The sequence below is a fragment of the Sphaerodactylus townsendi genome, linkage group LG08 (genome assembly GCF_021028975.2).
Source record: "Sphaerodactylus townsendi isolate TG3544 linkage group LG08, MPM_Stown_v2.3, whole genome shotgun sequence".
Classification (NCBI taxonomy): domain Eukaryota; kingdom Metazoa; phylum Chordata; class Lepidosauria; order Squamata; family Sphaerodactylidae; genus Sphaerodactylus; species Sphaerodactylus townsendi.
In genome coordinates, this window is record NC_059432.1 from 58,852,417 (window position 1) to 58,880,077 (window position 27,661).

Below are 27,661 nucleotides of genomic sequence, written 5' to 3' on the forward strand. Positions count from 1 at the left end.
GGTGAGAAGGAAGCAAGGAAAGGGAAGAAGTTATGGGGACTTTCAGGAAAATGGAAAGAAGAAATAATGAAGGAAGGATGAAATGTCTCCCACAAGTCTTTGTGGATTCTCATGTGTATAACCTAACAGTCTCTGGGAATACTTAAATCCAGTGATTATAGCTGTGATCAAACAAATCAGATGTTTCTTCAAACTTGAAAAATGCTCCAGGTTTGCAGAAAAAATCTGAAACATAAAAAGGAATACATTGGGGGTTAAAAACCCTAAAATGATAAAAATAAACATTATACCTTTAAAAAGGAGAACCTTAGTGGCAGTTGCTATGCCACCACAGGACTCTAGGTGTTTGTTTTTTCTTCAGTAAAAGACAGGAGGGTTAGGACAGGACCCTTTCCAGGTCTTTGAATGGGGTGTGTGTGTGTTTGTCTTTGAATGAGAACTTATAGGGACCAGGCCTGACCAAATCCACTTGGTGACTTGATCTCACTTGAGTACTTGACTCACTTAGGCCTCTCTGCTTGTTGGACCAGTCAGATATTGTGAGGATGAAAAGGAAGAGAGCAGAATAATGTTCTCTATTTTGGTCCCCACTGCGGTAAGAGGAGGGATGTACCTGAAGTAAATAAATAATAAATATAGCTGAAGATGGGAGACAGAAGACATGTTGGGGAATGACTGAGAAGGAGAGAATGAGGCAGGGAAAGGAAGATAATATGTGCGGTGCCTGGAAGAAAGAACGGAAGAAAGAAAGAAAGAAAGAAAGAAAGAAAGAAAGAAAGAAAGAAAGAAAGAAAGAAAGAAAGAAAGAAAGAAAGAAAGAAAGAAAGAAAGAAAGAAAGAAAGAAAGAAAGAAAGAAAGAAAGAAAGAAAGAAAGAGACAATAGTGCAGGGAGAGGGATACAGGAGAAAGTAAGGTGCCTTCCCGCAAAAATTTTTGTCATACCTTTCATACCTTTCATACCTGTCCCTGTCATACCTTTTATACCTTTAAGAGTCTCAAAGTGGCTTACAATCGTATTCCCTTCTTCTGCTCACATAAGGCACCTTGTGAAGCAGGGGGACTGAAAAAGTTCAGATATAGTTGTGACTAGTCCAAGATCACCCAACAGACTCATGTGGAGGAGTTGGAAACAAACCTTGTTCTCCAGATCAGAGTCCACCACTCTTCACCACTACACTACACTCTTAACCACCATCATGCTGGTTATGTAGAACCATCATCATGCTGGTTATGTAGAAGGAGCAGTGGTGGAGGTGGGGAACCTGAAGACAGGGGCAGATAAATGTAGGTTGGCTGTTGTGTGGGAAGGAGAGAAGGAAGCAGCAAATGAGAAGAGGTTATGGGCACTTTCAGGAAAGCAAAAAAGGAAATAGTGGATGGAGGGGAAAATGCGCTGCTTCCCACAAGTCCTTGTGGGTTGATATATATCTTACAAATAGTCACTGACATTCCTGGATTCTGTTAGTGTGCTTAATCCTTTTATAAAGTCATTCATAGTGCTGGCTGCTATCAAAACCTGTGTGTATGCATTTGAAAATCAAATACAGGTTGGATTTATTTTTCTTATTTTGGGCATGTTATGCAGTATTAGCATGAAACATCCTTGTCATTCAGAAAGCATTCCTAACACCCAATGCTGCCTTTTGTTTAAATGTTATTGCACTCTTTTAAAAAGTGGGCTTCTTCCACAGTCCTACAATTTCTTCTGTCATTTTCTATTCCTTACTCAATAATTCCTGGCATTACCTTTTGATGGCTGCAATACGTTTCCCTTATATTTTCAGGATACAGTCCACAACTTGTTTTCTCAGATGGGAAGGAAATACTCGTTCAGAACCCTACAGATAATTGTAGTTATTTTTCCAGTGTTTAGCTTGTTATCCTTATCAACAATGATTTTAATATTTCACATTTCACATAAATCACAATTCATGAGATTTTAAAAAAATAAAACTCACTTTCTGATTTATAATCAACTGTTTTCAATGAGTCCTGGTGCTCTGTGAATAGTTACCTTTTCTTCAACCCCTTTCACATTAAAATATAACTAAAAAGCAAAGGGCAGCACCACTGTTAGCATTTTTTTTAATATTTAAAGGTCTCGCCTTGTATTTCAGAACTTTGCTATTTCTGAACTTTTTTGTGAGAAGTCAAGATAGACAGTGTTCTTAAAACAGTTTTTAAATCTGGGCCCATTTGCTGCTTGTATCTGAAGCATCGTGTGTCTTTTTTTTTTCTTCCTCTTTCTTTTACTGTAATGTTTGTAGAAAAAATGTTCTCTAGTATTTTTGTCATCACCAGGTTAAGTTTTGATGAAGGAAGATCCTGGAGCAAGTACAGTTTCACTTCCATCCCACTTTTTGTTGATGGAGTGTTGGGAGAACCTGGAGAGGAAACCCTAATAATGACGTAAGTGGGGAAATACAAAAATAATAATATTCGGACATGTAATGCGGGGGTTGAACCCATGAGCCCCCTTACCTATGTCCTTGCCAGGGGGGTCTTGCACCTGTGGGTGGAACTCCTCCACGCTCCAACCAGTTTGTTGCTCCTTAGTTTTTTCTTATCTTTACAAACCTCGTCAATTTGGTGGTGGTCACACACAGTTGTACCTTGTGTCTTCTATTTGAATTCTTTCCTCCTGCAATTTTGTCACCCACCACAAGGCGGTGCACTGGGCAACTGCCCACTTTGCCCAATGGGAGGAACGCCTCTGGAGACAGGAGCTGCTGGCAGGTCCCTCACCAGTAGTTGGTGAGTGGGTGAGGCTGGCAAACAAGAGAAAGGAGTGGGTAGCAATAATGGAAGCATTCCTGGAGGTGGACTGTTCAGCAGAAGAGAGGATGGGATTCCTCCCCCTCCACACACACATAAACCTCATAGGTCTCTATTTATTGAATAGTGTCAATGTAGTGTAGAAGTTAAACTTTCAGATAAATATTGGAGAGATCAAGGTTCAAATTAAGGTAACTGACTAATCTAGGAACAGCTATTGTTTCTTGTAGTCGGTCATACCTTAGAGGGATTTCATGAGGATCATAGGGGGTAATGGTACAAAGCTTCTTGGAAGCAGGAAATACATAGTTATATGGTTATTTAAAGTTGGACAATTCACCACATATACAAAAAAATGGAAATTATGCACTATATATAAAAAGAAATTAATTGATTAATGAAAAGGTTGTCACAAGCAAGTGTAAATGAATTCTTAAAGCATGAGGGCTAGCTGTCCAAAAAATTCCAAGTAACCACCTTGAGGTTCTGAGAATGAGTCCCAAAGCCTGAGTTGCAGGACCAAACCTTGGCAATCCTGATAAAGTAAAATACAATACAGAGAGATTTCACTTCTGTTTATTAAATGGTAAGCTCCATAAAATGATCCCAGTTTTCAGAGACCACAAAATACCTGTAGTATGCCATACCATCCCCATTAGGTATTGTAATGTTTTTGATTAAGCTTTACAATCTGATATCCAGTTGTCATTATTAAGTGGGGGGGGGGGGGCAGGGGACGCTACTTCAGAACACACTAATTCTTGCTTCCTAAAGGACAGTGCTCGATGAAGTCTCTTGAAGTTATGTTTTGAACCAATAGAATCTCCTAAAGCCCTCTTTCTATATTGCGCAGAGTTTTTGGACACTTCAGCCATCGCTCTGAGTGGCAACTGGTGAAAGTAGATTACAAGTCAATTTTTGATAGAAGATGTGCTGATGATGACTACCGACCCTGGCAGCTTCATAGCCAGGTAACAAATCTGAGAGCTGGATCAGGTATTAGTTTTCTGATTGAAGATAAAGGTCTATTCATTCTAATGAACTGGGTCAGAATTAAATGAATGAGCTTCCTGTAGAGTTCTGATCTAAGCAAATTAACTTACTTCCAGTAAGCCCTTAAGGTGAATCTTAAGGGAACAGCTGACTAGTAACATAAAGTATGAACTCGGGGTTTATCTGATACTTTCAGTTACAAATTATTCAGACATATATAGCCCCATAGGAAGTTTTGCATTTCTCATTTGTGTTCTTTGTGGAGTAAAGGAAATACTAGTCACTATTTTTGAAATAATTGAAATTCATTGTAGACTGTATCATTAAGCAAGCTGAGCTCAAGATGTATATATTTTCTATACCCCAGTGGTGAAACTGATCATTGTGTCATGTCAAAAGACTGTTTTTCCCTCCAATTCAGGGAGAAGCATGTATCATGGGAGCAAAAAGGATCTACAAGAAGCGTAAGTCAGAAAAGAAATGCATGCAGGGAAAATATGCCGGAGCTATGACATCTGAACCATGTGTTTGCACAGAAGCAGACTTTGATTGGTAAGTAGAGTTTGCAAAATGTGGTTGAAAGGACAGTGGTAGCAAGGATATCACTAATACCCTGGTTGTGTCTCCAACAACACTGAAAGCACTAACACCATCACTTCCTTTCAGGAAAGATTTTTTTCTCAACTTCATCGCTGTACAATAACAGTTAAATTCCTGATTTTCATCAGCACAAGCGAGTGGGATGAAACTAGTGGAAGCTACTGGGGCATACAAACAGCTCAAGTTAATGTTGCCTGGTTCCTCTTACCCTCAGCTGGACATCTGCCAAATGTGCAGGTGGTCAGATGCTTTGACTTCAGCGAGGCTTATCTCATATCTGCTGGAACTCAGGAGCTTATCTCAGTCCTTGGTACTTGTTGACCTTCTAATGGAAAGTTTAAAAGGTCAAGAAAGACTGGGAAACAGAAGACTTCTCAGCAAGGAATTGGAGAAAGCCTGAGAAATATTTTGATACGAGACTCTTAGAATAAAGTTCCAGAGACAGAAAGCAGATCAGTCTTGATAGAGGAGATCTACCTGTAAAAAATATTTATTTAAATTTATATAACTTATTAGAAGCCAATTTTAAATAATAAATTTTAAATAATAACACCATCCCAAAGGCAGAATCCACCAGCAGTCAGTGCAGGCTGTCTTATTCAAGGAAGTCTGTTGTGAAAAAAAATTCCTAGCTTCAATCATTTAGCTAGCCTCCAGAAGGAAGGAGGACACAAGGACACAAGTGAGATAGAGGTGATCTGTCTTGAAAGGATACAGGAGAAAAGCTAATATTTAAAAAATCTAACAGTTACACTAATTGCCATAGTAGACAGTAGGGTGCGTACTTACAAATTATTGTGATTCCATATCAGAAAATAAGGAAGGATCTGGCTATATTCATTAAATATTGGCAATGTATTATTCATAGAAAGTTGTGTTGGAACATGTCATGGTAATAAATAACAGAATAATACAACCATTTTTTTTAAAAAAAAACCCTCAATAATCATGCCTTTTCTGAACTAAGTCAAACCAATCTCTGTGTGTTTTTCTTTACTTTGGTTAGAGAGTAGAAAACAACAACACTAATCTCAGGGTTGATGTTTTTTTAAAAAAAGCCATAAGAACATCTGACAAATAAAATGTAGTTAAAGTACTGTAAAATTTGAGAGACACATCAAATCAGTATTTATTCAAGGATGGCAATTTGTTGAGAGCTGACATGAGTCAGAGATTTCAATTATTTTCAACTATTTACTAAAATCAGTGTTTGTATTTGGAGACTGAAAGCAGATGATCTCAATGGAGCTTGGAAGAATGGTTAAGTAAGAAAATAGCAAAGGAGTCAGTGCTGCTGTGAGATTAGATTTGCGTGCATTGCCCATATCTTACTACCAGGGGGCAATGGTGTTCCAGAAATGATTCTTCTAGTGGCACTGGCCTACCCAGCCCTAAGGACAATATTTCCTAGCAACTGCCTAGAAACTAGATTGTATTTATTCAAGTAGTAAATGGATTACACGATGACACATCTGTTATTAAAACATTTATTTACCCATATTCCTAGTGCTTTGCTGCTGCAGAATGCACAGCATTATCATCCTAGCAGCAGATCAAGGTTTGATTCTATACACAGAATTTAAAAAGGCGGGGGAACCCTTGATCTCTCAGTTTGTATGCTTGGTTAGCAGCAAGTATGATTTTATAATGTTTGATTAGCATCCTGTCTTGCTTTGTTGAGGCAACATTTTAGAATGCATGTTTGTAATAAGCTGAAATGAAAAAGACATTTATGTACTCTCCAAACTCCTGTATTGATCTGCCAAATTGTTTCCATTCTCTGGACTCATTGTCTGTGTTCATTCATTATCTCAGTTATTTGTGGGATGGCAGATCATCACGCAGACATATGAGTTCGGTCCTTTTAGATGAATGCCATATTATGCTGAAGTTCTGTGTATTCAGTTTCTGTTTCCCCCTTTAATTTAGGGAGGGGGGCTCTGAGAATAGGTGTTAGTATAGAAAGCCGAGGTTTTCTGTAGGGTAGATGAATGGTGTACACCCTGTTGTTAATCATGCAGATGGCACAGGTGATGCACAGAATCATGTTCTTACTGCCAAAATACAGGAATCAGGAATCAGCTTCTCAACTGCTATCACTGATTGCATAATCACGTTTTTGCTTTGTAACAAACAATTATCTGGATTTGGTTAGCCAAATAAGGCATACTCTAAATCAAGTCTTAGACACTGCTTCATGTGCAAGTCTTCAAGGTCTTTTGAGTTTGATTTAGTGGTTAAGAGAAGTGGACTGTAATCTGGAGAATTAGGTTTGATTTCTCACACCTCCCCATGAGTGGTGGACTTTTATCTGGTGAACTGGATTTATTTCACCACTACTACAAATGAAGCCTGCTGGGTGACCTTGGGCTAGGCACAGTTCTTCAGAAGTTTCTCGGTTCTACCTTCTTCACAACTATGTCTGTTGTGGGGACAGGAGAGGAAAAGGAATTTGTAAGCCACCTTGAGACTCTTTACAGGAGAGAAAGGCAGGGTATAAATCCAAACTGCTGCTGTTGTTGTTGTTGTTGTTGTTGTTGTTCTTCTTCTTCTTCTTCTTCTCCTCCTCCTCCTCCTCCTCCTCCTCCTCCTCCTCCTCCTCCTCCTCCTCCTCCTCCTCCTCCTCCTCCTCCTCCTCCTCCTTCTTCTTCTTCTTCTTCTTCTTCTTCTTCTTCTTCTTCTTCTTCTTCTAACTCCAGGGAAACCAGAGAGGGCTGTTGCGTGAAAGTGTATCATCACAGGGTGGCCAACCCACAGTGCAAACCTTGATCAAATTGTCATTGGAGCAGTAAACTTAGGTCTCCTCTGAGGCAAAACCTTTTATTAGCTTTGCCTGATATGTTGGCCATGATCTGGCTGTCATGATTCATGCTAGATTACTATCATGGGCTTTATATGTTGATGTTGTTGATAACTGTCTGGAAACTTGGTCCAAAGTTCAGAAGGCCGAGTATGGTCAAAGGCTAGATATAAGGATCATATCTGTACTAGTTGCCTATCTGTTTCTGGAGTTCAGTTCCAAGATTTCTAAGGCTCTAAGCAGCTGGGACTCGAAGTCCCTAAGGGATTCCATCTCCTTGTATTGTACAGCACACCAGTTGAGATCCTGTTTTCAAGCTCTGATTTCTGTGTCCTTGCTTAAAGAAGTGAGAGAGGGGCATCCAGAGAATGATCTAACTGGCATCTCTGCCTGCTTCAGAATGTAGGTTGTTAATAATACCAGTTTCAGGCACCATTGCTTGGCTGCAGTGTGCTACACATCTGCACACTCAATTCCCATGTTCAAATATTAATAGGCAGGTTTATCCCTTATTGCTTCAGTTGATGCTAATGCTTGTTGCAGCATGTTGTGCCTACAGGTAGGCAGCAATTTTTCATCATCATCAGAGCTCTGTGTGCAAGAAGTTCTCTAGTCTAGTCTGCAAGGTGAAACAAGGATGCTAATGACTCTCTAATGAGATGCATTAAGAAGCTGCTTGTGTGCTGAGATCAGCAAAACTAAGGCTCATTCCGCACACGCAGAATAATGCACTTTCAAGCTGCTTTCAGGGCTCTTTGAAGCTGTGCGGAATGGCAAAAACAGTTGTGAAAGCAGCTTGAAAGTGCATTATTTTGCGTGTGCGGAATGAGCCTTCACCATTTTTTTAAAAAAGCAGAGCACTAACCAACACCTAATTTATTAAAATGTTTAATAATGTTATTACAAAATTCAGTTCTCACAGTTAACACATTGCAGAACATTTAAGGACTGTGATGTCATAAGGGAATGGTCAGGGCAAACAAATCAGAAAGGTGGAGTTTTGCGAGCAGTTCCGCAGGGCCTGTAAAACAGAGTTGTTCCTCCAAGCCTTTGGAGGAGACAAAGTGAGTGTCATTCCCTGTGGTGAAGTGAGTGCCATTCCCTGTGGTGAGGGTGGATTATGGGTTTTCATTCTTCTGACTACTCTTAGGAATGAAACTTTCACCATCTATGAACTATTTTAGCTTTATGTAACTGTTTTAAGGTTTTATGTTGGTTTTATCTGACTTTGTACGCTGCCCAGAGCCCTTCAAGGGTAGGCAGTATGGCAAATTTAAAATATAAATAAATAAATTATAAAACCAACTTCTTTTTAAAAAATATTTTCAGTGAAGCAAATTCATTTTATAAGCATCCTCATAACAGCATCCAAAGCAGAGTTATGCCTTTCTAAAGCAATTGAATGCAATGGGTTTAGAAATATATAATTCTTCTTAAAACTGCACTGTTAGCTTCTCAGACTCGATGTGACTTTGCTACATTTTGTCTCCTTCCCAGTTTTGCAGTGTATTTGCAAAGTAATTAACCAGTCTTTTTCTGCTAGCATATTACAGGAAATACTCAGGAAATATATATATAAACTGAGGAGGGAAATTATAATGTTGGATATTTTAGCTTAACAATTTAAAAATGTGCATGCCCCCAGCTTTCAATGATAATGGGTTTCTAGTGGGATTATTCTTGAATACACCCAACTTCCAAGTCCAGTATCTGGTGATACTGAAAGGAGCACCGGTATAAAAGAAGGCTCAAAAACCCTCTTCCTGAGACCTTCAAGAGTAGCTTCCAGTTAGAGTATACAATAATGAGCTAGATATCAGAGTGTATGTTACATTCATGTTACCTTCATATGTCCTTATCTTTCTATATTTACACTGTGAATGAATCATAAAACTAAATACCAAAAAAAGGACACCATGGAGACTAAATAAAGAAAAAGTTGTGTACCATCTAATAAGAGCATTGTATGAAGAAGAGTAGTAGTAGTAGTTTGGATTTATACCCCACCTTTCTCTCCTATAAGGCATCTCAAAGTGGCTTACAATCACGATACTTTCTTTTCTCCAAAACAGGTACCTTGTGAGGTAGGTGGGACTGAGAGAATTCCAAAGAACTATGACTAGCCCAAGGTCACCCAGCAGACTTCACGTGTAGGAGCAGGGAAACAAATCCAGTTCACCATTGAAGAGTTCACTGCTCATGCAGTGGAGTAGGGAATCAAAATTGGGTCTCCAGATTACAGTCCACCTGCTCTTAACTGTTTCTTGACACTGGCCCTCTGTTGTCAGTCTGTGCATTGGATGTCACAGTTTTTACTAGCATTGCTCTGATGAGAACAACTACTACAATCAAACTGACTCTAGCTCAAATGTTGTGTAATTATTATTGGAAAGATGCAAATACAAAAGAGACCCAGAGCTATCCTCTGGTTATGGAGGATGTATACATATATAATGTCAAGCAATTCTAATGGGTAAATGCTGATACCAGTTTGAAGGAACTGAGAGGATTGTGAATGTGGTATATTTCCACAGTATTCATGCCACTAACTCCCAGAATTGTATGGCTGTATTTTAGTGTATGGTATGTGTTTGTGTTTCAATGAAATAATCTGTCCTTTTACCAAACCAGTGATTATGGATTTGAGCGTCACAGCAATGGTCAGTGTTTGCCAGCATTTTGGTACAATCCATCTTCCTTGTCCAAAGACTGCAGTCTTGGTCAGAGTTATCTCAATAGCACCGGGTGAGTTACCAAATATGGCTCAGTCAGGTTCTCAGTGTGAATAATTGCTATACTTTTCTCATGCTGGTTTGGTCTTCTTTGTTAGTTGTGTACTATCATTTTAAATAAATTCTTTTTACAACAGTTTAAATGGACTAACAGTCCATTCAAACACTGACAGTTCAGTAGTAAGTAAGGGATCACTCAGTAGTTCAATAGTAAGGGCTCACTCATCTGAAATAACCTTTTTTCACATCAAAATGTCTCTTTCTGTAAAATTGTATTGCAATACAGCAGTCCAAGTTAAAAGTCTTTCCCCTGACATGCTAATTTCAAAATCCAAGGGGTAGTAGCCAGTGGTGGGATCCAAAAATTTTAATAACAGGTTCCGATGGTGGTGAGATTCAAACAGTGGCGCCGCTGCACATTCAGTCCCTATTGAGCAGGGAGGTTGCTTTAGTAACCGCTTCTTGGCACTCAGAAAAAATTAGTAACCAGAAGTGGTGAGAACTGGTTGGATCCCACCTCTGGTAGTAGCTATGCTACCTATCTATCTGATGATAAAGGTCTCCCCTTTACTGAAAAAAACCCCAGATTTATTTGACAATGAAGGGGTAGGGAGGAGCACTTGAAATGCTGTTGAGGGAAGAACTGAATGCTTGAGCTCATCATTCAGCTGAAATTCTCCCCAGCGTGGCTTCTCATGTGAAGTCACATGATTTGAGAAACTGTGGCAGGGAGAATCGATAAATTTTATGTCTGGTTTTAACACCCCCCCCCCCAAAAAAAAATCTGCTGAATAAAGCCAATGTGTATCAGTTTTTATCGACTTTACCAAAATTTTCCAATCGTTTAAAACCTGAACTCAAAATTTCCCGAATTAAAATAATTGGGCTCAGTTGTACTCAACATGTGAACTGTTTCTGTGTTAATTTTGCTCAGAGTGACATGAGAATGTTAATCAAAAGTAGGTGAGCATCACCAATGACTTAAATGCACTTCAGCAGCAGCAGGGAAAGAAGTAGTTAGCACTTTAGCAAAGCATTTGTTGTCTTCTATCAATAATGTGCGTGTAGCTCAATTAGTAACACACAGAGTGGCCACAGCACCCCCTGTGCCAGTAGATATAGTCACATTAGGACCATAGTACTTGAACAAAGTACATGTAAGGAGGAACAAAGTGCACAGTGTGATTGAATGCAAGGAGTGGGTGGGGACTCTCCAAGTTGCACCTTTATCTGATCCCATTTCCTACCTGTCTGCTTAATTCCTGCTACATATGGAGCCTGCCTGATGGCATTTTGTTTATATATCATGTTTGTGTCCATTCTGCCATTCTACATGGTTTCTCTGGTTGCCTTTTAAATGCTTCCCTCTACTTTCTCTGCCACTAAGAGGTGAGATTTGGCAGGGAGGCTCCCTTGGGTGAGTGGAACAATTCTTTAAAAATTCCCTCCCAGCAGAGTAGAAGAGGAGAATGGAGGCGTGTTTCCCACTGTAGTAAATTGAAACAAAAATCAATTTAAAAAACAACAGACTCAATGAGACAAAACAAAAATCACACATTTATTCCATCAGTATTCTATTCATTCCATGCAAATTTCATGCTTGTGCAGAATTGGTTTACCTTGAGGCCATGCAGCAAGGGAGGGAATGGCTATTTAATCCTTCAGCTTCTACCAGTTTCTAGTCCAAATCAGACTTCCTGCTTTGCTGTCAGAAAACATAAACACACATGTTATCTTTTAAATGCTAGTGACAAATCAGAAAGACTAGTTTCCAATGCAGAAGCTGGCACTGAACCATCTATCTTTCCCAAAGCAAATTAATGTTACATAGCTCTAAAAATTGCATTTTATGGACAGAAGACTGAGGTTTCTTTAGAAGGAGTGAATTTCAATAGTATTTTTTGCTGCTGCCAAAGTTTTTTTTGCCCAGTTGATCATTTTTTTAAAAAATATTGATTTTGGATTATTTATACAGATATTTATATATTTGTCTTCTTTTGTTTGTTTGAACCCTAAAACCAATACATTTAATTAAAAAATAGAAAAACCAAATCAAGGTTTTTAAAATGCAAAATAAGTTGCATGGGGACGGGTATTTTCAGGACCAGTGGCTCCTGCCACTCTGATTCTGGGATACCAGCAGTTACATTTGTGTTGACTTCTGCCAATACTGGGAAGCCTATGCTTGACCCCTTGCTCTTGGTCTGTAACTGAACATAAGAATACTAAATATTGCTGAAGTGACTAAAGTTGTCCAGTTAAGCTAGATAGTGGTTAGGTTGCTTTAATTAATAGGCACGTGGTAATGGCAATCTGAGAAAAAAGAAAGTTACATCAAATGAAGAATCTTTAGTTACTCTGTTTCCCTTTTTCAACAGGTATAGAAAGGTTGTATCTAATAACTGTACAGATGGTGTGCGTGAACGGTACACAGCCAAACCTCAGAAATGCCCTGGCAAGGCTCCACGTGGGCTTCGAATTGTGACTTCAGATGGCACACTGACATCTGAACAAGGGCAAAACGTTACCTTCATGGTCCAGCTGGAAGAGGTATGGTCGATTTCATGCACTTTCCACTGGGGCTCTTGAGTCTGAACCATTTAGATGAAAATGGATAGAACAGAATGCTATGAATTCTGTCAGTATGTCTTCACTGATAAATGGTTTGATCACAGATTTCAAATTCTGACAAATTCAAGCTGTCTGAGCTCCCCGCCACCACAAACACAATAAGCAAGCTGTGATTCAGTGCTCCATGGCTTGCAACATCTGTGCATCTCCACCTCTGTTAGCCCTGACTCCATGAAATAAACACTGGAGAATTCAGCTAACAGTGCTAATGTTGCAAAGAAAATGCTGAGGCCAGTGTGTAGTAGACAAATGAGCAGAGGCAAATTGCAGACAGAGTGATATTCTTGCTGTTAGTTTATAGATCTGGTGATTTATTATGAAGGGCAAATTCCAACAAGTGGTGCCTGTAATGATGAAGATTACTTCAGGTAATCCCACTTCACCTGAATGTCATATGAATGCCACTTGATGACTTGAAGTTGCTGAGAAACATATCACATGTATTCTATCGCCCTAAAGTAAATATGTGAACTGACATTAGGGCCGTTTCCGCAAGGCCACGCTCAGGGGGTGCATCGGCGTATATGACCCTCAGGCTTAGCGTATTGGCGGAAGATGGCGCCAGCTCGTACCGCAGAGGCTGCCAGCCTGTTGCTTGGCTGACCTTACCCGCCGACCTTCCGGCACATCGCCCAGGCCAGGGGACACGCCCCCCTGCCCTGCGTGACAGCTCTGGAGTCGCAGGGCAGGGGGGGGCATGTCCCTTGCCTGGGCGATGCGCTGGAAGGTCGGCGGGACGGTAAGGCATTCGGAAAAGGGGGGCGGGGAAATGGTGCCTTCCAGCCGCTGCTGTTTGAGTATAACTGTACACAGGACTGCATTGACAGTTGCTAGTGTTAAGGAGTTGGATCTTGCTTTGGAAACCCACGAAATAGGGAAATAGTACTTAGTGTATCAGAAATAGCAGCCCTGGAAATGTGAGGAAACCATGAAAAAACTTGAATAATTGTACATCATTCCATCAGTGAACTTGAGATGCATCTATTAGAGACTTAAGCATCAGCAAAGTTAACATCCTTTCCACTGTGAGAGTGCACAAGACTCTGGGTTGGGAAGGGAAAAAAAGTTTTATGGTAATAGTTTTTTCATTACAGCTTTAAAATTCCCCAGGCTCATTTTAGGACAGTGTTTTAAAGGGAACATACACACATCATTCTAAGCAGCAGATCGTCTGGATTTGTCTTTTGCATTTTGTATAATACAGTTGAACTTAAACTGATTTATGATTAAGCACATTCCTAATTGCTTTGTGGAGTCAAAAATGTATTTTTTTTAAAAAAAAAATCAAGAGCCTATAGATTGCCTTGGAATATAATGCAGATGTCTTCTGTAAGTATAGTCCCATCCAAATGCTTTCAGTGTTGTGATCTAGACAAGAACCATGTGGAGGAAAAATAGTGTTAATCTGCATAAAGACTGCATAAACCAGATTTCTGAGAATTTCATTCTGAAAGACAACTGAAGAGAAATAACATCTGCCTGTTGCAAAGGCTAATTAAAAATCCATTTTTAACATCTGCAAGGAAAAAGAAATGCAAGTCACTGCATAATTGAAGACTTCCAAATGAAATGTGATACTTGGGACTCAATTTAATTTTTTTTAGTTGCATCTCATTGTTTTAATACTGATTTACATAGAAGCTTCAATGCTTTATAGAATAAATTCATGCATATAGCCTCTTGGGCAAGATTAAAATTGAATGTTTGAAGATGTTATCCTCATTAGATTGATTAAAATGAGGAATATCATTTCTCAAATGGCAAAATACTGATGATGGCATATCTGTAATTAAGACATAAGCATTCTGTAAATAGGGCAAGTTGTTACTTCAGACTCCACTGATGAGAAGAATCAGGAGACTGCAAAAGAGTGATGAACACTTATGATGAACTAGGAAGAAGACATTTGGACCTGGAACCTCCTATCAAACTCTGCCTTTCCTGTCAGCAACACAATCTTCTTGGTCTTAGAGGCAACATGGTCAGGATGATATCCCTTTCTGTTCTGCCATTTCCTACTTTCCTTGACCAGTCCTGTCCAATCTGAGAGGGTCCTGTGTTCTGGGAATGGGGAGTATAACTGTTAGGAGGATAGTAGTCATAGATCGCCAAAATCTGTACTGGTTTTATGAAAAGGAAAATTGTAAGGCTGAACTCTCCTGACAGGTGGGTTGGGGACATCAGGAAAAGATGTTGCCACTGAGAGAAAGGCAAGTTAGTCATGAGGCAAATAAATAAATATTCTTGTCCATGGACTGGAACATATTCTAATCAAGGTTGAATATCAGTCAAAAATAAGGAACAGCTTCACAAATAGCAGGCTGTTTGGTCCATCCAATTCCACATCCAGACTGATTTCTTACATTTCACTACCAAGCTACTTCCTGTTTTGGCTTTGCCATATACAAAGAACAGAAATTGTCATTCAGTCATCTCTTAAGAAAACCACTGAGAGTGGATAAAATTAGGAGGTTATTCTGTGGGCCCATACAATTGGGCAGATTTGTTTCCCTATGTTTGTTGTCTGCACGGTATGAGGAGATCCCAGGGCAAAGCTTTGTCAGGATGGTAGTGGGGAGGTTGGCAGTCCTGATTCATAATGGCCAAGATGTGGAAGGCTGAAAAACTCTGGGGGAAAGAGTGTGACTAGTTTAGATTGCATATGCTGTTTCTGGGCCTACCCATAATTTTCCTATCTCTTCTATTGCTCTAGGACACAGAATATGGCAGTTTCCCAAGAGGAAGGACAAGCAAAGTTATTAGAGGCACAGAGCAAGAAGGGCTATTTGCTTCAAGAAAAAGAAAGTCTAGTGATGAGAGCATCCTGCAGATTAAACTGTAGAAGTAGCCCTGGCCCTGCTCACTGGTCCTGCCACTCTATGTCTCTGCTCCTTGGAGCCCTTCTGTGAAGTCAACTGGGGAAGGGCACTGAAAGCCAAGGATGTTAAAAGACAGGGAGAGCTGATGAAAGGAATCCATATGTGTAAATGTGCATGTGTGTTTGCAGCAAGAAATAAAAGGGCAAGAAAAGATTTTGACTGAGGATCATGTCATGGAAGGAGCCTTTCCTTCCCACTTTCTCTGTTTGTTGCCCTTCTATTTCTCAGGGTTTTTGCCTATAGGAAAACAATAAAGGCCACTGAGAAACAGAAAGAGCTAGTGATAAGATAGTAGCAATATGATTTAGGGCAGGGGTCTGCAACCTGCGGCTCTCCAGATGTTCATGGACTACAATTCCCATCAGCTCTGCCACTAGGCCATGCTGGCAGGGGCTGATGGGAATTATAGTCTATGAACGTCTGGGGAGCCACAGGTTGCAGACCCCTGATTTCGGGGTACTGTGGGTGTTACAAAAATGTGGTTGACATTTAAAGTTGTTCAAAATGTCAATTTATGAAGATTTGCCAACAATTAAAAATGAGCAGTATTGTAACAAGTTTTGCATTTGCACAGTTACTAGTGGCCAGATAACTGCTGATTACAATAGTTGTTATGGAATGCTTCTTTTGAAACCCACTTAGTTAGGTTGTATGCAATGCTTCTGGGCCTATACAGCATTTTCCTCCTCCGTCTTCATCATCTTCTTCTGCAGAGAATAAACCATGGTCAATTGCACTACCAGTTTTTTGTCTCAAAGTGGCACTGCTATAATATAGTATTTTTCCAGTGGTTTGAGAAGGAAATTGATTAAGAATTTCAGCCATTTTGAGTTTCAAAGGTGTTGGTCACAAATTTGCAAGCAAATTGCAATCTGAACAAAGAGGCAATCAAGCATTCTTGGGGTGATTGCCTTTTGATTTGTATCATGATCCACAGAGAGAACTCTTTGCCCTGTATAATTTTGATCACTTTCCTCAGAATAAATATTTAAAAATAGCTTGGATCCTGCCAGAGTTTTCTGGTAATGAAAGGTTTTCCATCTGTAATGTACAACTTCCTTGCAATCACTTTCCACTGCCTCTTCAAATGCCCTCTTAATTACAGCTGGGAGGGGGGATGGGGATGGGACAGGGAGGACCCTGTGACTCGCAGGGTCAGAATGAGGGGGAATCAGATGTGCATCCCCCCCCTCATCAGCAGAAATCCTCTGTGAAATACAAACCAATAAAAGAAATTATACTTTAAAATAACTGACATCAAATCAATCAACAGCATCACTATCTGCGATTATATAGCATCATAATTAGAAATCAAAACCAGAAACAATGAGGATCAGATATGGTTACACATGAAAGGCTTAAATAAGAATTCTTTTTTTAAAAAAAATGCCAGATCCAGCATTCTGAAGATGTTCAGAAAGCAGCAGCTTCCATAACATGAGGATCATTACAGAAAAAGTCTCTCAGAATTGACTGCCTTTCTGATTTTATCAGAACCCAAGAACAGATACATCTGATTTTATCAGAACCCAAGAACAGATACATCTGTTCTTGGGAGCAAAGAAGAAAGGTGGGGTTTTCTGAGGGCCAATGCTGTAATCTGGACTAGGTCAATTTTTTTTATTGGGGCTTACATATCCCTACTCATAACCACTGGTGCAACTAGAATTGTTGGGTCCCAGGACAAGTCATATTCTTTTAATATCTTGTATCTCCTATTCAACTTTGTGCTCATACAGAACAAATACATTAGTTGAAAATGGGATCCATATTTAAATGTTATTATCCAATTTTTCCTCTCTTAGTTATATGTCTCACCTTTCCTCACTTTCTGGTAGACTAGTGCTAGTCATTCTGTAAATGATTAATAATGACAATGATAATAACAACAAAAACAAGGGAAACTTGTGAAACTTTCGAATCCAAATGGACAAAGTATTGGCTTATAGCACACCAGATGTCACAGTGACTGAGGATAAGAAAGTGACCATCACCAACATAGCAACACTTCGGGACAGCAGGATTGATGAAAAAGAACTTGAGAAGGTCACTAAGTATCATTATTTGAAAACTTGGGTCCTTTCCGCACGGGCCATATATGGCGTACCCAGGGGAGCCGTTCCCAGGGGGCCGCAAAAACACCGTCTCCAGGGAGCCGTTTGCACAGGGGGCCGTGCAAATACAGCGCCAAAGTCATGCCGTTTTCCGACCTCGCGCATCTTCAGCGAGGTTTTGAAAGCGGCTTTGAGCCAAACCGTCGCGGCGAACGGCAGCGGCTCAAGAGCACCCTCCCCTTTACGCCCTCCACCTACCACCATGTCTGTAGCCCGTCCAGCGTCGTCGCTGAAAGCCCGGGCAGAGATACCCCCCCTGCCCTGCGACGCCGGAGCACTCGCGCAGGGCAGGGGGGCGTGTCCCCAGGCCTTGGCAACGTGCTGGATGGCCTAATTCCTATTTAAAAGCTCGGCCGGGCGACAGCGCCAATCCCACAGGCATGCCGTCTTCCCAAGCTAATGTCTGGGACCGCCGCCCGAACGGTCCCTGCAAGGTTAGGTCGGCGTTGTATCACGCTTGCACTCAACTTCAATCGCGGCCGTGCCGAAACGGCCTGACATTCAGAAACTATGACACAAACCAGCTGTAGTCATCCCAGTAGTTACCCTTGGCGTCATTCTGAAAACACTAGAGCTGATCTTGAAACATGAAACAGGATGTTACATCTGGCTAAAGAAAAGGCCCAGCAGAGTATGGGAACAGAAAGGACAAGCAGATATTCAGCCATGCCTGAAAATCCATATGAAATACCAAGGAAAAGAAGGGAGCAAAATTTACTGGCCTGGAAAAGGAGGGATTGATGTTCTAACTCATACAGTCTGGCCCTGATGTTTTTAAAAAGTGTGATAGCATGGCCAACACATCTAACAATAGATCAAGAACATGAAGCTTTGCTTTGATGTAGGCCCACCAATCGGAAAAATGTAAATTGTTAGGGCCAGAGAAGAAAGACTCTGACCTCCAAGTCTAAAATGGAGATGCAACCAGTATTTGAATGTTATGCACCATGCCCTGTTCTCGAGTAGATGTTGGCCTGCTTCCAAACAGAGTACAGCATAAGATACTGAGTGTGGCAGACCCAGAGGTGTGTGTAAAAACGGGACTCCATATTTAAGCTGCGGGCACACTTTGGCGTTCAAGGCTCTTATTACTCATGACCCTTTTTATAGAAGAAACACACAATTGCCTCCATAGTCATTCTTGTTGATGTTAGGACTAGATTCCTGTGAGGTGACCACCCAGCCCTAAAGTGAAAGTTTAAGCTCAGATATTTAAATAGCTTAACTTGCTCAATCATTTCATTGTCAAGAAACCATCTTGAGGGGTGCCAGACCTTGGAAAAAAACCATAACTTTAGACTTAGTTTTATTGATAGCAAGGTTGTTGGTATTGCAGTATTTCACACATTGGTTTAGAAGTTGATTTAAGCCCACCTTTGTGAAAGTAGGATGGCATCTATTTTATTTGAAAATTGAGATTCAGAAATCTGCATAAAGCAGGATAGGGATCCTTGATTTCCCGACGGTAGGGCTGTGTGCATCCACTCCACTCAGGTCCAGGGCTAAGTCATTTAAGGAAAGGTTAAAGTGTGTAGAGGCAAGAACACGACCTGTTTAACCGCTCTATTGGATGGAATTTTGGCAGTGAGTGCTCCTTCATGGGTACATTTCACTCAACAACTATTGTTACAATGGAGCACAATAATGAGAGAAAGTAGTCTTTTTTCTATACCCATTCTATCTAACTTACTCCAAAGGCTGTGGTTAACAACTGAAAATCTGAAAAAAGAAACTGAATCCCTAATTTTAGCCGCTCAAGAGCAAGTTATTAGAACAAATTCAATCAAGGCCAGAATTGAAAAATCCTCGGATGATGCAAAGTAGGCTTGGAGATTTGGGTGCACTGAATCCTGAATTTGGCCTGAATCTGGGTGCATTCGATCAAATTCAGACCAAAATCGGCCTGAATATGTTCTGCCTGAACATGAACAAATCTGAATGCAAGGCATTCGGGCTTTTAGGGGTATTTTTTGGTGGTTTTTTCACGTTTTGGCCTGCAGGGGGCACATTTTTAAAGCTAATGGCACCAAAATTTCAGGGTCTAATCCGGAGACTGTCCTGATTATGTCACCCAGGTGATGCTTGGTTCAGGGGGTCCAAAGTTATGGAACCCCAAGGTGGATGCCCCATCCCTCATTGTTTCCAATGAGAGCTAACAGGAGATGGGCTACCCCTTTGGGGTCCATAACTTTGGCACCCCTGAACCAAATTTCTCCAAACTCAGGTGGTATAATCAGAACAGTCTCTGGATGAGACCCTGAAATATTGGTGCCAGTAACTTTAAAAATGTGTCCCTAACAGGCACCCCAAGAAATTTGTCCAGATTCTCTGCTCTGCAGTGCCTTGGCTCCATTGTAGCCATGGGTTACCTACACTGCTTCCCCAAAACTAGATCTTAGGTTTAATGCTAATAATCTCCCTGAAATAATTACACTATTATCTCACTGGGGGCCTAGTGGGGGGACGGGGAAGGGGAGAGGGAATTAAAACTTTCACTTTCCGAAACCCAATAAACCCCACACCACAAAATAGAAGTAAGAAGCCAGTCAAGGAAGGCAATCCTAAGCAAGAATGCTGTTCAAGGGGTAGGATAACTTCAGGAAAGCTAAATTGGTAGAGCAGCCATCTGATCTGCGGTTTTTCCTTCACATGTCATTACAGCTCTTGACTTCCCACAAAAATGCAACAGGAACAGAAAAATAAAAGTAGTTCTAGCAAAGACCTTGGTGTGCTTTTTAAAAATCCTAAATGTATCTTGGTTCCTCCACCCTAGGCTTGACCTGCCCAGGCAAAAAACTTGGGTCTGAGCATTTCCTGGGTGTTTCGAAAGGCACACTTTTTGTTTGTTCAACCCCTCGAGCAGCAGCAGTCTGTCTGCTCCAGCCTCCAGCAAGTCCTGTGTGCACCTGCCGCTCTGCCCTGCACAGCTCCAATGCCTCCACCCCACCCCCTGCCTCCACCCCACCCACTCGAGCAGGGGCCAGCATGGTCTAGCCTCCAGCAAGTCCTGAGTGCACCGCTCTGCACCTCTCTATAATCTCTACCTCCTCTTCCCCACCCCCTCAGACAGCAGCCACCAGGAGCACAGGTACCAGGCCTACCAGCCAAGTCCTCCCTGTTCACCGTGGTGTGCGCACATTGTGCCCAGCGGCCTAGGTCAGCCTAGATGTGTGTGTGTGAATGGGGGGTGATTTTCCACCTCACCCCCCGTATGATGAACTCTGTGCATGCATGCCCACAGAGAGGGCCCTGAGTGCCACCTCTGGCACACATTCCATAGGTTCACCACCACTGTCATAATGGATGGAGGAAAGAAAAACAATGATATACAAGAATATTTTCTAGATCTCCTTTGTGTAGTGACTCGCATCTGATTCTATGCCACTAAGTGATTCCCTCATAAATTTCACACTGCCATTTGGCCAGTTTTGTGACTGGTCTTCAGGCCAAAGCATGTGATTCAAATAGCAAATAGCAAATTGAATAATGGATGGGGTACCTTTCCTATGTAGCAGGATTGTGAACTGTTCTAAGCAGCTACTTGTATACAGTACAGAAATATTTGGGTCAGGGAACAGTATAGGTCAAACTTTTTAGTGTGTTTTTGCTTTTCTGCTTTTCTTCCTCCATTATATTTTATCTGGACCACTGAAAATATCTGTCTACCAGATCACACATATGTTCCTCAGTCTCTGAAGCTGAAATATTTAAATGTCACCTTTATAAGCGCGGCCTTTTCTGAAATGTTTTATGAGTGGAACTATACTTCACAGAGAGAAAACATTTGCAGTTCAAAGTGATTTAAATAAAAATAATGAAAACACTGGAAAACAACAAATTTATCGTATAAAGGAGACTTCTTCAGAGGGGCAGCTGTGGTGGTCTCTTTTTAAAATTTTATTTTGAATACATAATAAACATGTACACAATATATAAACTTTCATATTCTGACATTTTATATGGAACTTACTATCCAAAATTATATTTTATTACCTTACTGTATTATTTCCACAAATCTGCATATCTAATAAATTTATTATAATACATATATTGCTAAGTCTTTCTTCTATTTTGTAACTTTGTTTAATTTCATTATTGGTTTCAACTATATAATTTAAAAATACATTCTATTTTTCTTTCTACAGTTTTGCCTTTACCATTTAATTTACCATTCATTTAATTTATTCATTAATTCGGTCACATCTGAATATTTTTTTTGCCTTCCATTTTGCTGCATGTTTCTGCCTTCCATTTTGCTACCATCACCATATACTTAAATAATTCAGTATATATCTTTAGAATATTACTTGATACACAATTTAATAATATTTTTGGATCCACCTGAAACTTGTACTTTAACATCTTTTGCATTTTATCATGTATTTCTACTCAATGTTTTCTTGTTTTCCTGCATGTCCACCACATAAGATAGAATGTTGTATTTGCATTCTGATGTTTCCAACAGTTCCCATTATAATCTTTGTTTGTTTTGGCTATATCTTTAGCATCCCAATCCAGACCAATGGGGCAGTCGAGGATGGCACTGCTGCCACACTGTCCTGTTGCCTTGAGACTTTTCTGGAGGTGTGAGGAGAAAGAAAGCAGGAAAAACCCTCCCCACCTCCAGAAAGCCCACCATTGGGACCAATGGACTTATGCCACCCAAAAAGGTGGCGTAGGTCCAGGGCCAAGTTGGTGGCAAAACTGACCTCAAACCCTACTGCCTATGGGAAGACTTGCTCGCCCCCGAAGCTAACATTCATTTTGGGTACTAGTGCATCCCTACCATGGCGAGGACATCTGACTTTTGCAATGACAGGGCTTAGGGATGTCCAGATGCCCACATATCAGGCCCTCCAATGGCACATTTGTCCCTTGTACTGGTGGAGTGGGCACCCATGCCTGTGCAAGACTGCGTCAGATCAACAACTACCCCCCCCCCCCTGGATTGGACTGTAGGTTTGATATACCATCTGACAAAACATTTTATTCCAATTTTCTCCTAATATTTGATATTCTCTAGCTTGATTTCTTTAGTCCAATTGGCTCATGTGTATGTTTTATCCCAGATTTTCTTCAGTCATCTCTAAATAGACAGGAAGGGGACATTTCCTTGGCAGAAAGCTCCTGATGAGCTTAGATGTGGTTTATCTTGGTAAAAAAAAAAACCCTCCTCCTGAGCTTAGACATTATTTTCTTCTTTGATGGTAATTGCAGAGTCAGCATATTTGTTGGACTATCAGAATTTACAAAGAGGTGATAAAGCTAAGACATGCTTATTAGCAGAATCCTTCTAAAGCCTGACCACTTTTTAAAATAAGTTTTCAGCATTATATATGAACTTGGAAATTCTAACTCATGTTGCTTAAATTCTAAAGGGTCAATTGGCATGATAATATAACAAAATAATGTACAGTGTAATGTGATAACCTATCCTTGTGATATTTGTTTTTATTAAAGGTCTCTCACACAAGTTTACTTTCAGAATAGTTTTGACAAAGTTATATGAACAAGTCAGGTTCTTAAATTTGTGACAGATTCTTTTAAATTTTTGAACTTGTCTGTGGTGCCAAAAAGTCTCTTTGGTTTTGAGAAGGAAACATTGTTGATCATTGATCAGAATTCTTGGAATCTAAATAATATGCAAAACCCTTTTGCACTGATATAGGGAACTCGTCTGTATGATGTATATGCAAGGCTTTTTTTTTAAAAAAACTGAAGATTGATCCATGGATCATGATCCAGGTAGCACATCATGGTGCTTTTTAAATACTTAGAAGGAGAAGAATTCATTTGGTTATGAAGTTTGTCCGTGAGATTTTAAATGTTAGGAATGTCTATGAATTCTACATTCTAAAAATTGCACCAGAATTAGCTGTTCACGTTAGCTACAGAGATCCTCCTGAAACAGACCCCCTTACATAATGAGAGTTGGTATCTATAGGGTCACATTTAGGCTTTACTGTGCAGTTATGTGACTCTGACTCTCAGTTATGTGACACACACACACACACACACACACACACAATTTTATTCTCAATAAAAATACGTTATATATTTTGAGTTTGCACTTAAACATGTGAATCCCCTTCAAATTGTTTTCAGTGCTCAGTTTTATTAACCTCTGACTCCTTTGTACATTTCTATTTCAGGGGGATATCCAAAGATCAATAATCCGAGTGGACTTTGGAGATGGCAGTGCTGTATCATATGCCAATATCAGCTCAACAGAAGATGGGATCAAGCATGTCTACCAGAATGTGGGGATTTTCCGAGTGACAACGCAGGTGGAAAACAGCCTGGGGGCAGACAGTGCTGTCCTGTACTTGCATGTAAATTGTATGTTATTACTATTGGCATATGAAATATTTAAAGGTGTGTTTTTCTTTCTTAAGGATGACCCTTGCTTTGAAGAAAGCTGGTAGGAGCAGAAGGAGTTTATCATTTATCTTAAAGTTATTGTAACAGAGATATGAATGCTAAAGAAATTATCTTTGAATCATGGTGCCTCCATTATGGTGACTCATATAGATAGAATGACAGGAAAGGAGGGCATCTGGTTTCATTGATGTAGTCAGCTCAGCTGTTTACTGCAAGAAATGGGGAAGCTGGATGTTCCAGCATTAATCCAGTTGAGATCAGACTCTACTAGTGAGATCAAAACTGATAGTGTCAGTCATGTACCCTGAAAGGCACTTCTTGCACATATGCATGACAGATGCATGAAACTAGCTGAGAGGTTATATAAGCATTGTGGAGGTTGCTGACTGGCTTCAACATAGCTTTGTCATATATGTTTTAGATGCAGCAGGACATGGGAAGGAAACCCACATCCAAACAAATACATTTTGCCAAGAATTATTAGCGTAAAATGAGGTTGACGTCTACATGATGAGGGAAATTCCGAAAGATTTGTAGTGGTGCTTGGGGGCAATGGAGTTTGGGGGTAAGATGGAGCTCAATTGGGATGTGAGGCCATAGTCTATGTTCCAAAATTATCATTTCCTCCAGCAGAACTATGCTCTGTAGTCCGTAGATCAGTTCTAATTCTGGCAGAACTTCAAACCCCACTGTGAAGCTGGTAATCCTAAATGTATGCTGTTTTATGCATCCAAAACTGTTTAACCAGCAATGTTAAACATTCTGAGTATTCAACCATTTTTTAAAAAAAGTTTAAAGTTTATTTATTGACTTGTATTATTTGTAGTCTGTCTTTCTCATGGCTAAGGGAAGATGTCCTGAATTAGTGATTAATTTATGATAAACACTATTGGCTTGCTGATGTGGTTCTTATAAGATTTTTGTCAGCCAGCAAAAATGGAAGAAAGTAAAATGTTTTAAAATATTAAGGGTTATAAATTTATAGATACTGTCATGCTGGCCACCTCACTGAATTCTGGAACAAAATCTACAAAATTGTGTCTGACAATGAGTGGGAAGTTGCTCCCTCTGCCTCTTATCTTTTGCCATCTTCATGGAAATGCTCTGTTTGTTAAGGTCGCTGCAAACACAGAGAAAGTTATCTGGTAATATCTTTACAGAGGCTACAAAGGTCCCTGATAATATAAGAACAAGTTATCTGTGGCAATTCTGACAGAAGAAGATCCCACAGGGCCCCATCTTCATTGTGTTCTACTTCGTTTGCAAGCTAATGAGACCACTTGATGGAATAGCTGTTTGCTTACAAGCCACAAAGGAACTGTCATTGCCTGGGTCATTCCCTTCTTGTAATGGCTTTTCCCACCAGATAATTTTATCAGTGCAGGTCAACCCTGGAACAAAATGCAAAACAGCAAAGTATTACTAACATTCTCAATGAGTTGGCAAGCTGCACAACTGTTGAGGTGTCCTTTACAGATTCTGGGACCTAATTCACAAGAAGCCTTAGAATCTGGGATGAGGGTGAGATCATATTAGGCTGGGGAATGAGAGGTGGAGGCGTGTTTGCCGTAGGTGATGATTTGCCTTCTTTATAACCTGTTTTTTTCTTGCTGAGGCTCTAAGCATGGTAACCAGAGGACCAGTTCATCTGGCTAACATCCTGCAGAGGCTGACAACATATGTATGCTCAATAGTTTTTTAAACTGCAATTTTCCTTTTAAAAATTGATTTTGTTTGTCAAAGAGCTTTATAGCCAGAATCGACTGGCTATTGTGGGTTTTCCAAGTTGTGTGACCATTATTTGGTAGCTTTTGCTCTTAATGTTTCACCTGCATCTGGCATCTTCAGCGGCATGTCACTGTAAGATGTGTTTCTCTGTGATACAGTGTGGAGTAATTGCAGTCATTTACAGTTGCATTGTTGTTGCATTGTCAATCACATTTGCAACTACATTTGCAATTGCAAATGCAACAACAATGCAACTGTAAATGAACTCCAATCAGACACATGCAAATGTGCCTCACCCCCTGTGAAATACAAAAATATATACCCCACCACACAATCACTTCACAGTGTGTCACAGAGAAAAACATACCTTACCATTACATGCCTCTGAGGTGTGACCCATAGATGCGAGCAAAACGTTTGGAACAAAAGCTACCAGACCAAAGCAACATAGCCTGGAAAACCCACAACAACCGTATGGTTCTTTATATTTATTTATTTTTAATTGTACATGTTAGTTATTCAATTCATTTTCTATTTCCAACAGTCTGTAAGGAAAGGACACTGTTGTAAATCACCCCTCCCCCTTCTAACTGGAATGGTATTCTCATAGATAGTAAACTTTCCCCAGTATATCCTTCCTGCCAAATTTTAGATAGAAACATGTGTCTATTTTATATGCAAAATGGGTAAAGGGAGATGTTTTGCAAAGCACACAGCAAGTTGGCAGTGGGCAAAGCAGAGACTTGCTTTTGGTGACTCAGTTAACAAGTAGCATGACAAACAGTTACAAATTTTTCACATCTCAGAGCCAATGGGGGAAAGTAAAGCATTTACATGCATCCTACTTTTCAGTCTTCAATACTCCCTGTATTCCAGAGTGTGCAGGAAAAATAGTTGTTCCTGCATCTAGCAGAAGCAGCATCAGAAAACAGAATACTTTGAACCAACAGGAACTACTGCTTATGTGGAAACAAAATATTTTCCAAGCCAATGAGCCAACAATGTGATCAGGGAAATATTTTTAAAAGATAACTTTATCAATTCAGTCCCATTCAGTAGCAAGATTTGGGTAACTCTGCTGATTGTAAATATACTTGTTTATATTTCTTTTCCCTCTTCTTCTGACCACTGCAAACTCTAAGGAGTGGATTTCCAAATATTATTCACTGCTGTCAGTTTTCAATTTTGATTAGACATAAGTATATTATACAGATAGATTTGTCAGTTCAAGTTGTAATTACATATTAGAATGTACATACCCTCATTTGGACATATATTAAATGCCAAATAATATAGACGTGGCTCAGCACTGACACTAATGGAAATATGTCTCTTATTTTAAATTGTATATGTATAATAACAGCATATATGAAATCAAGGGAAGTTAACACTGGATGATTGCAAGTAAAGTAAAATAATTTTATGCCACCTGGGGAACATTCATTTATTTGCATGTGCATATGCAGTGCATAGGGTTGGATTCAGCACAGTGTTTCTGTGGGTGGTAGAACTACCTCTTTCTGAGGCCGTTTCCGCATGGCCCTTAAATGGCGCCCTGGGGACGGGATAAACGCCGTCCCCAGGGAGCCATTCGCACAGGCGGCGCTGCTGCTAAGCAGCAGCGCCGACCTGGCGTCGCTCCCCCTCCCCCAGGGTGGCGTCAGGCCGCCCTGAAAAACAACCCTTTAAAAGGTTGTTTTTCCCCAGACAGCGTGTTCCCGGCGGCGCGGTGCGAACAGCACCGCCGGGGGCTGCGCTGTTTCCCGTCCCACTCACCTTGTCCCGTCGTCGGCCTGCTGGCCGTGAAGCCCGCCGCAGCTGTCCTCCAGGCCCTGGAGGTCGGAGGGCGGGCTTCGGCGACCAGCAGGCTGGCTTGGGACAAACAGTGAATGAAGAGGGAAAGAAGCGGCTCTGCCTGCCCGTCTTCCGGCCTCTCCAGAGGCCGCCCACATGCTTGCATGCGAACAGCCTCGCCTCTCCGCGGCAGAATTCTTGCGGTGGAAGTGCCCTCGCTGACCGTCTTGCGG

General features: G+C 40.5%; 1 protein-coding gene across 3 annotated transcripts in view; it reads left to right on the forward strand.

Annotated features, from left to right (window-relative positions):
- SORCS1 (sortilin related VPS10 domain containing receptor 1) overlaps positions 1 to 27,661 on the forward strand; it is a 505,695-nt gene that overhangs the window by 414,355 nt on the left and 63,679 nt on the right. For all 3 annotated transcript variants that reach the window (XM_048505303.1, XM_048505304.1, XM_048505302.1), the window contains exons 14-19: positions 2,303 to 2,410; positions 3,630 to 3,747; positions 4,191 to 4,321; positions 9,801 to 9,914; positions 12,280 to 12,451; positions 23,678 to 23,864. In XM_048505303.1, coding sequence (XP_048361260.1) covers positions 2,303 to 2,410; positions 3,630 to 3,747; positions 4,191 to 4,321; positions 9,801 to 9,914; positions 12,280 to 12,451; positions 23,678 to 23,864 — 830 coding nt within the window. The remainder of the gene's footprint in view (positions 1 to 2,302; positions 2,411 to 3,629; positions 3,748 to 4,190; positions 4,322 to 9,800; positions 9,915 to 12,279; positions 12,452 to 23,677; positions 23,865 to 27,661) is intronic.